This window comes from Cicer arietinum, chromosome 8 (assembly GCF_000331145.2).
Source record: "Cicer arietinum cultivar CDC Frontier isolate Library 1 chromosome 8, Cicar.CDCFrontier_v2.0, whole genome shotgun sequence".
Taxonomy (NCBI): Eukaryota; Viridiplantae; Streptophyta; class Magnoliopsida; order Fabales; family Fabaceae; genus Cicer; species Cicer arietinum.
In genome coordinates, this window is record NC_021167.2 from 12,033,739 (window position 1) to 12,044,723 (window position 10,985).

Here is a 10,985-nt window from a genome sequence, read left to right on the forward strand (position 1 = left end):
CCAATATTGTATTATTATTGCCTAACAATAGAAGTAAACTTTATAACTATCCTAGCTCCCTTACTTAATTTAAAAAAGGCATGAAACGGGGATGAAGTCATGTAAAGGGGTCAAATAATGTCAATCCTTTTGAATAACTCCTACTTATTTGTCCTAGAAAAACCAATCATCCATGCACAAATTTATCAGGTAAGTTCATTATTGAGAGTATGCATAACTGAATGTAAATAGTGGCATAAAATTTAAAATGGAAGAAAATTATAGGTACTCCCCATAAATACAACTCAGTTGGTAACTACGAGAAGATTGATATGTAGGGGTTCGGATTCGGGTTCCAACCTGAGATTCTCTATCTCTCTACACTTAACGTGTATGAGTTTAGCCGTTAGGCTACTTGACAACAACAAAAAAGTGTTGGATAATGGCATAAATAATAATAAGAATAATATACAAAAGGTAGAAGTCATTTTTCTTCCAAGCGCCGCAACACCGACTCGGCGAAGTTCTGTTGCCTACAAATGCCATAACAAACCAACACATTAAGTAACATGACACGGTAAAGGAAATCTAGAACACATGACAGATACATGTAAGTTTATAACAGCATTACATAAATAAATATTTATTAAATCTACTGTAGTATCTTTAATCAATCTTATTTGCAATGTACAAACATTAAGTATTATTAAACGCTAACACTATATTTGGACAAGAACTGGAAGGTTCATGTAACACATTTGACACAGCTAAGAAGTAGCTGTTCCTGTAGTGACCAAATTCTTAAATCTTCAGCAAATAATACTTAGGTGAATATAATATAACTCACCACATCACACTACTATGTAGAGTCAAAAACATTGATATTCCCAATTGTAACATAAGTGTCGCAGGCAATACATGAAAGCACAGTGGACACTCAGAAAAATTAGTGAAGTTATGAGTTTCAGATAAAAGGATGGAAGAAATAATGACTTTGAATATAATGGTGGCGCGATATGATTGATAATAACTTGATGCACACTTAATAATATACACAAGACTAAATACATGAAACCCTAAACTCTAAAGACTAAATACAAGACTTCTAATTTTAAACAAATAGGAAATTCAGGAAACAAATCAAAACAATTGCTACTAATTCTCAGATAATCTAAGATTACAAATTAATACTGCGAGGGAAAATAAGATATTTTAATATTATATAAAGATATTTTAACATATTTTCTAACATTGTAACAATTAGGAACTTAAACTTACTTTCTTTCTCTATGCTTTGGGCTGGGACGAGAATACTTCAGATATCCATCCCATGGAACCATTTTAAGGCCAGCGCGATGTGAGATTATGTCTCTGACCCTGCAAAATTAAAATAAAATGGATACAACATTTCAAGAAAGCCAAACATAAAACTCTCTGCGTGCATTTCGCGTCAAGATTATTTACCTCTCTGCAAATTCAATGGGTGTTTCTCCTGGCTTCAGATTTTGTGGCTCCAAGTACCAAACATCACAAACAACAGCCCAAGATGTCATTAACTGCAACAGATGTGTTGTGAATGATTGCCTGCAAATACATGAAATTAAAATCTCTATTACAGCCATAAAACAGTGAAAGCGGTGGAAAAAATTAGCGTGATGAAAACCTTACTTTCGACTATTCCAAAAAGCATCGACAAAAATTTTGTTGTACTTGATTGCAACTGGACAAACTGTGCAGCCAAGCTCGAATGCACCCTAAACACCATAAAAAATTAGAAGACTTCAATAAAAGTCTCTGGAGAATAGGAACACAAATAGAAGTTAATGGATTCAAAATAACAGAACAACAAGAAGAAAAAAGCTATTCCATGAATATGGTGGTTACATAACTGGATTTTACATTGACTGCGATTGCAAATGATTCATATACCTTCTTGAACATGACTGTATAGTGATTATTTACACAAGTTCCCTCAGGAAATATGAGGAGAGGATTGTTGTCAGCTCCCTGGACATGATCCCTCAATCTGAAACATTAATAATCATGTAAGAAAAAAGGAATTTGAAATGAGATATATCTTCTAAAGTTTTTAGTTATACTAACTTTCTTGCAACAATTTCTCGATCCTTGGCCTCTGTTCTATTGAACCAGATACATCCTACACTCTCCAAAATTGTGCTTTGCAACAATCCTGCAGAGAATCTAAAATTTTAAATAAATTTCATAAATTAATTAAGATAATGAAGCTATATGTTTCTCTAAAACATCCGTAATTATTCATCATATATCTCACTCTCCTAACAGCCATTTTGACCACCTAATATCAAAAGATAAAGTGCCTAAGAAAAAACGACAATGACTTTTCCCTTCAACATATTGGATGAACAATTCAAAATCTGTTGGCTAAAATCTAAGACCAATCATATAAACACTTGCCAGATGATAGGACATATGTTTTAGCATCTGGATATTATCTTAAACTTAAAGTTTCTTAGAATATCTCTTAGGATTGCTTTTCATATTTCTTAGATATTATCATGATTTACTTCCATGTTTGATGACAAATAGGAGTCTTACATTAGTATAAATAAGGGTTAGTGCTTTGTCTTTCGTATCATCAATATATCATACCATAATCATAATAATTCAAATCCCTTATTCCTTCCTCTCATTCTTATCTTAAACTCTTAACTACAACATAGTATGTAACAAAGCATTCCTCGGCCTACCAGCCACACTTTCTCCCTCGATCCGTATTTGTTTCCTGTTTGTTTAGAATTAGTTCAGTATTAGTATAAATAGGGTTAGTGCTTTGACATTTGTATCTAAAACCTTATAACTTCAACAACACCAACAAACCAATAATTATAATATAAATAATCATATCCATGATGAAGACACATATCTGTGTATTGTAATTCAAACATGATATTCTATATGCTTACCAACCCATCCAGGATGCTTCTGCATAATAACAGCAAAAGCAGTCATCTGTTCTAAGATAATGAAATCAATCATGGAAGTGTGGTTGGCCACAAAAACCTGTTAAAAAATTAAGGGAAAGCTCGATTAGTGATTAATTACATTTATCTTAAATGAATATGAAAATAAGGTAATTATGAGAACATTAATAAATGTTAGACAAACCTGTTTTGGTCGCCTGCTGGGCTTTGGCCCATGGTACTTGACAACACCAGTCCAAGATGCAACAAAGAAACTGCACATCATCTCTACCAAAGACCTCTGAAGGAAATGAACAATTTAAATACATTTAATTTGATGAACAAAAGATCAATGTATTGGAATTAATACCAGCAAAGGGAAAAAAGAGAGGGCGTGTTAGAGAATACACGCAATTCATTACAAGTATAGGAAAATAACTTCTACCGTGTAATCCACTGCATACAACATCCATTAATCAGGAAAATCATTACATAGAGGACAAATTTAAATAATGCTCAACAGACCATTGGCCAAATCCAGTTCTATGGAATCTCGTCACTAAAAAAGGCACCTTCTCCGGAGATTGTTTTGGTTATTCAATATTCTACCGATTGTTCTATTTATCTAATTAAGCATGTGATTTTTAAATGCAACCTTTCAACAATGTTTTCTTCCCACAACTAACCTGACTAATAATAATATTCTTATTCCAAGAGAAAATCGTTCATCTTTGACAGTGAAAAGAGAAACAAAAAGTAAGGCAAATGCAACATTTTCCTCACTAAGTGAGAAAAAATGAACTGAGATCAGATAATAAATACTTAAAACCAAATGAATCTAAAACTCATTACAATACTCAAATGGTAAAACACAAGGAAATACCAAAATATGTCCATAAACCTTAAGGGTGTGTTTGATTTGCTGAAAAATGAGGGACAGAATTGAACAACTCATGTTGTACCATGTTTGATGTAAAAATTGGTTGTGGGACTGGGGGACAAGAAACTAGACAAAAACTGTAATTTTTGTCTCATTCATCTCTTCTCTCTCTCTCTCTCTCCTCTCTTTTTTCTCCCTAGCTATTTCATCTCTCTCCCTCTTATATATCTATCTCTCCCATCCACTCTCACTCTCTCTCACCTCTTGCTTTCTCTCTCCCATGTCTATTTGTCGTTGTTTCCTCTCTATCTTTATCTACCCTTTCCCCTACCTAAATCGCTCTCTTTCTCTTCTATTAATATTGATCGTCATAAATGTTTATACATATCATAAAGGATATTGTAGTAAATTTCACATTATTTATGTTTGTGTTGTCCATTGTCCATCAAATATCGTACAGAACAAAATTTTTGACATGTACTATCATATTCAGTACTTACTCTTTTGCAGATCAAACGGACCCTATGTATATATAACTTATTTTAAGAAAACAAGATTAGCATACCACACACACACAGAACCTTATACATCAGTATCATCAAGGATTCAAGACAACTGAAACACAGAAATTCATTATGGTTCAAGATAAGCTGGATTAAAAAAAAAATCAAATTCTAAAAAGTCATTTCAATTTTATGCTGTTTGAAAGGTCATTAACAGTTGTTGTAGAACTCTTTAAGAAAAGATACAAAGAAACCAATGTTAAAAAAAAATTAAACAGAAAAAGACAGAAAGAAGCAAGAACAAGTTAAATATGCACCTCAATACTCCTCCTCAACTTGTCATGTCCTTTCAATAGAAGGTGCACTGGAATGAAGGATGAAAGAAATATTATCCATCCTATTGTTAACACTAGAACCCTGCAGGATTAATTAAGATAAAATCACTTTGCCAGAAAATATGACAGTTAACAAGAGCTCGTTAACCTGAAAAGCAGCAACGAGAGACAAAAAGGCCAAATACAAAAGGTGAATTAGATAGTGAAAGTCAGCCACAATTTCATGATTTGACACCAACTCGCCCCTCTTTCCTTTGTTTTTTTTTTAGACTTTCACAACCAAAATGATTCAGAGACTTGAGAGCTGACGTTCATCAGACTGTGTGGGTAGAAGGGGCAAAGGCGGTTCTTGAAGCCATGTGTGAGCAGAAAAGAGACAAATAAGCACTGAAAACAGACTCAATGTCACAACAGTAACAAAAAAAAGGCTGATAAACCGCAACACATAATGAATAGTAACTTCCCGAACAATGTGTGGCGAACAGTAATTGCTGATGAACAGTACATACTGTATAATAGCGATTGTTGATGAACAATGTTAGGTTAACAGTTTTCTGACAGTGCTGCAGCTGGTGGTTCCGGAAAAGGGAAGACGGCAGTAGTTTGGAACTGGAAGAGGAACACGGTTTATCGAAAGAGAAAAATGCCACTAGGAACAGCAGTTCCACAGATTAGTGTTGACACTCGTTAGGTTCTAGATACCTTATTGAAAGAGAGTAAAGAGAGGCATGTAATGATGAAACTGTAATGTCTCAACTACACAACGGAGACTGTTTTATATAGGCCACATGCAATATATACAAATAAATATGGGAGACACTATTTCTATTTACATTTTATAAGATATATGTCTATACACAATCGAAAATCAGTCAAGCAAACCCTATTATAGCCATATTTTATAGTTACAGTGTAATAGATATCGGATAGTGTTCGGAATAAGCTAACCTTGTAGGGAACAGTAGCAAATATCGAACCAATACTCCAAAACACCACAAAGGAAACAAATAAATATTCCAATTCCATGGTTCTGGAGGATTTGACTTGAAACATCTTGTGAATGAGTCCTGATGAGCATAAAATTTTGAAGGGGTAAGTAACCATCAAAGCTTAGCTAATATGAAAAAAGAGGTTTTGAATATATAATTAAACAAGAAAATAACTATATTCCATTTACATACATACAAACATATGTGTGTGGACACATATATATAGTTGATATTGAGATTTTAAAATATATGTTTACTTATTATCATCAGTAATAGCCTACTAAACAGTGTGAGTGTAACAAAAAAACAGAGACATAAAGATATTTATGGCAGGAGGAAAGTGTATAGTTATAAAAGATCAACAGTTCATTATGTTTAACTTCAAGTTCTCTCTTAAATAATTTAATATATAACTGATTATCTGAAAAATAATTGCTGATATATGAAAACCACAAAAGCAGTAAAACGCTAAATAAAATATTAAGGGAAAAGCTTACATCTACAATAGCACCAGCTGCCTCAGATAAAGTAGGAGAAATATCGAGTATATCATGCCTGGAATAAAAAATCCAGAGAAAATTAGTAATATCAAAATCACAACTAAAACTTCATACTTCAAAGTTCAAAAAGATAAAGTAAAGAAAATACTGTTTCTTTATCATTTCCCAGTTCAGTATCGAAAGAACAGTACAAACAAAATATGGAAAAAGAAAGACGTATATACAGGCGAAGCTTGCCACGGGGTTCTTGTTGAATGGCGGCTCCTGATGGTAGGTAATCCTCAATGTTGGGTCGATCAAGATCCAATTCCGAACTTGAAGACTTGAGTGTTCCTCTGTTATCCATGAGTGGCGTGCTATCACTTCTTCCAGTGATTTCTCAAAAGGAAAAGTGAGATTAAAGAAGACTTGTGGTCCTGAAAGTTTACCCATTTTCACTTTAGCATTAGTTATTGAAAAATTAATTAGTTCAACTTAATCCTTAAAATATTGAAATTCTATCAAGCACTGACTCCGACACGGACACTTGACACGACACAGACACGTCAACACTGCTAATGTCCAAAAAATAGGACACCGACAATGCAATACACATATTTATTTATTATAATTTAAAAAAATATGAACATTACAAAATAATATTCTAAAACAAGATGTGATAGTTTTTCACCTTCATTCATTCATCTACTACCAAAAAGCATAATCAAATTAATGTCTTTTAACCCCACATTGATCACATTGTTTTGACACATCTTTAACCCTCATGGATGTGTCTGAGATGTGTCCAAAGGATGTCTAAGATATGTCTGGTGTCTAAGGTGTGTTGAAGCAAAGAAAAACAAGTACTTTTGAGATACTTGTGTGAATTGTAAGACATGTGTCGTACGGGTGTCTTACACACCCCTAATCCTAGAGGTGACATTGTTGCATAGTTGAAATTTCCGTCATGCTTAATTTCAAATGACTGGTCAAGAATTAATTTATGACACTCGGAAAAAATACTGTTGAATACTGTTGCACTAATTCTGACTAGGTAGCAAAAGAATTTCTGAATTTGGTGTACATTTTTTTATAACATTTTATTTATTTATTAGAGAGTAGTGCGGGGATGAGACAAAGCAGAAAAATAATAATAAAATATGAAAGATGAACGAAAAATGCATCAAGCAAATGTATTCTATCTACAATACATATGACAAATGGCTATGCCCTTGAAACAACAAGGAGCAGAAAACCAAAATGAAGCTATAGAAGTATCAATCCCATGATGCAATAAAAAACAAATCAACACCACAATCATCAAGAACTAACATGTGACTCTAGACTCAGCTCCTTTCAACAAATCATGTTCATTACTAAATATGCTTATAGGTTTTAGAGACAAGCAAAAATGCTCAAACCAATATTATTACCAGTACCAACCATTTTCAACAAACTAGATAAGTGAGTATTTAAGACGTGAAAAAGTATGGTGTTGAGAATGAGAAAGTGGAAACAGATTTTATCAAAGGACTAATATGAAATCATGAAGATAAAATAGATATATATTAAAGGACTTTAATTTGATGTTTAATATTTATGTTAAAGAAAAATAAATAAAGATAAAAGAGACTAAAGCACAACTAATGTGAAGATGAGAAATCCTGCAAAACAGAAAAGATTACAAACAACTTAAAAAAACCAAGTATGAGATGAGACTTCCAAATCTCTTAAGAAATCCAACCCCAAGATAGCAGCAACCTTTACAAGCGCGGAACACTATCTAGAAGGCAAAAACTTAATTGTACTCCACACAGAAATTGCAAGTACCAACTAAAACAAAGCAAACAAACGAAACTTAAGACCTGACTTCTGCATCAAGAAAACACCAAAATTATTCTAGGCATTGTGATCTCCAATTTTCAATCCAAACATGGACAACCGAGAAATAAAGTAAAAATCTCAAGGCATGCTAATGGTAAGTATATGTTTGGATCAGAGTTGTCAATCGCAGAAAACGGCGGTTTGTTCAAATTCCACTTTGCAACAGTGCTATAACACCACTATAGTCGCCATTTGACCATACTTTGTACTAAATAGCATATTGCGGAACAATAGCTGCTATTTAACAACATGGTTTTGATTCACTTTTGTGAGAGACAAAAGTAATTATAGAATTGTAAACTGAATTAGGTATGTTTGTATGTTCTCAAGTAGAATTGTTTTAACTTACAGAATAGATTCTAACTTAAAATAAAGATTTGGAGTTTTTACCTCTAAACATTATTTTATTCACAAATTTATCTTTCAACTCACTTTTACATCAAAGTATCTTAACATATCACAATTTACATTTAATTCACTTAATTTGAAATCAACTTTCATCACCGTAGAACCAAATAAACACTAAATTCAAATCTAAATTAACAACACACAACAACATCAATCAATCCATATCTCAACGAATTGAACATCGAAACCAATTACAGCCTATGAAGCACATATATTCATACGAACACCGGGTACAACAGTGACACGTCAACACCGGTAATAGTTTGATAAAATGAATTAATTGAACGTAATCAACATGTCGCTTTCGATCAGAAGTGTTGGTTGTACATAGCTTACAACAACCTTAAATAAACCTATAAATCTAATTCTAATAACAGTAAAATTACCAATTAAAATTCAAATATATAAAATAGCTTCCACAAAAATCATACGCCATGATAGAATTCCCAAAAAATAGGTTCAATTAAAATTAGACAAAAGAATTGAGAAACCGATACATGCAAAAGTTTTCATCAATATGCATAGAACAAAACCACAAATGTAGTAACATTTAAATTGTCAAAACTAATTAGTTAATTACCATGCATGTGATAAATTAACAAGTAGTAATTATTGAACTTGGAACAAATTGAGATTTGAAATTTGAGATTTGAGAAATGAAAACCTTTGAGGTGAGGACGTCCGGCGTCGGGAGTCGTGAAACCACCAGTTGGTGTCACCGTAAAGACGGGGATTTGAAGCTTTTAACATTTTCGTTTTGATTGTACAGTCATCATACAATACAATACAACACACTCTTTTCGATACAAATTATTATTTATTTTATTTGACAATTTCAAAATATTTTCCTTTTATTTCTTTCTATTCAAAATGTGCTCCTAATCCTATTGCATTATTTTGGAATTTTTAAAAGAATGTACACAATGGAAACTAGACGTAGAGTGGGAGGCTACATTTAAAGTTTAATTTAATTTGATCAGTTTACTATAGAAATGTTAGATTCATTTTTTTTTTAAGTTTATTAATTTAAATAGATTAAATTAATACTTATAAAAAAGTTTATTAGATGTAATAGGTCCATTTATATATATTATTATTTGTATTTATTGAGTAATATAAAAATATAATTGTATTAATTTTCCTTATGTAAATTTATTAGTTTTTATTATATATACATAATTCAAGCTATTTAAAAAATTGTAAAATAGACTATTTAGACTATTTTATTATAATATTTTAATATGAAATAAAATTTCAGATCATGTCAGACTTTTAAAACAGACATGTAACACTAAAAAAATTAATTGTAATTGAGACTCAAATATTTCAAAGTCTAATCTAGTCTAATTTATTATTACCTACCTAGATGTAGAGATCGCAATGAGGATCTATTTATACTATTTTTTTTTTGTCATCTTTATCTAAATATTATGTCACATGTAAAAAAAATATCTACAATAATTAGAATAAAAGTTTATCATATAGATACAATATAGTTTCAAATAATTACACATAAATTTGAGCGTATATAGATTTATGTATATAGGTTCTTTACTTTTCACCTCTCATCTCGTGTATATAAAAAGTGATTGTTCATCTATTCATAACACTAACGAATTAAAATTTTTGACAACATCGTTAATTTCATTTTTCATTACTTGATTGACGTTTTACATTATCAGATTTCAAAATCTAAAAAGACACCTAGATATTTTTAGGTCAGGAGAGCATGCCGATACATTAATATAAAAAAATAGTTATATCTTCTCCACCACTTTACACATGAATTATAAGAATGATAATGTGTCTTCCTTTTGGTAAAAATAGGAACAGTTATTATCTTTTTTATAACTATCCGAATGTAGAATAGGAACAGTTATTTCCTTTTTATAAGTCACCGAATGTTGTGTTTTAAGTTTTTAGTAATAATTATAATTTTCATATATATATATATAAACAACTTTTATGATTTTTAAGATTCTTTTTTTATGTTTATAGTAATATATACTTTTTTTTTTATTAATTGGATGTTTTAATTTAGCCAAATACTATCTTTTATAATAATTTATTATTGATTTGAAAAAAAAAATTATTGTATTTTAATTGAGTTTTAATATATTTTTGTTATTTATTGTCATTTCGTAGTCAATTCGTGGGTAACTTACATGACTATTAACACTTAACTGCCCAAAAGACAAAAGAGATGAATATTAAATATGTGACCCACACGAGGACAAGTTTGAGTATGAGTTTTTTATTTTTAAATATGAATATGAACATGACACTGATAGTACTATGCACATACGGTGTCCATTGTCATTCTTAGTGCATTTTCATATATGATTTTGGTGCAGTTTTTAATTTAAAATACATATTTTGTGATTAAAACAAATTTTGAGAACAATTGTGGATTTGAAGTAATTATGGGTAGTTATAAATATTTTAAGTTTGGATCACGATCAAATGTACCAAAGTTGTTTGTTTAGAACTTGTAGAAATTGTACGTGTGTGTCAATATCAACTAATAAGAGTGATTGAGTTTATATATTTTCTATTTAGTGGAAACTTCATTTGAAGAGAGATAAA

General features: G+C 31.2%; 1 protein-coding gene across 1 annotated transcript; it reads right to left on the reverse strand.

Moving 5' to 3' along the window:
* Positions 1-218: 218 nt before the first annotated feature.
* Positions 219-9,221, reverse strand: LOC101512521 (glycerol-3-phosphate acyltransferase 9-like). The gene is made up of 13 exons (XM_004516566.4): positions 9,064-9,221; positions 6,353-6,544; positions 6,126-6,183; positions 5,588-5,706; positions 4,622-4,721; positions 3,127-3,222; positions 2,925-3,021; positions 2,083-2,170; positions 1,909-2,005; positions 1,648-1,733; positions 1,444-1,563; positions 1,258-1,356; positions 219-512 (listed from the first exon to the last, which is right to left on the reverse strand). Exons 2-13 carry the CDS (start codon positions 6,472-6,474, stop codon positions 464-466), a joined length of 1,131 nt encoding a protein of 376 aa, XP_004516623.1. The 5' UTR covers positions 6,475-6,544; positions 9,064-9,221; the 3' UTR covers positions 219-463.
* Positions 9,222-10,985: the final 1,764 nt, after the last annotated feature.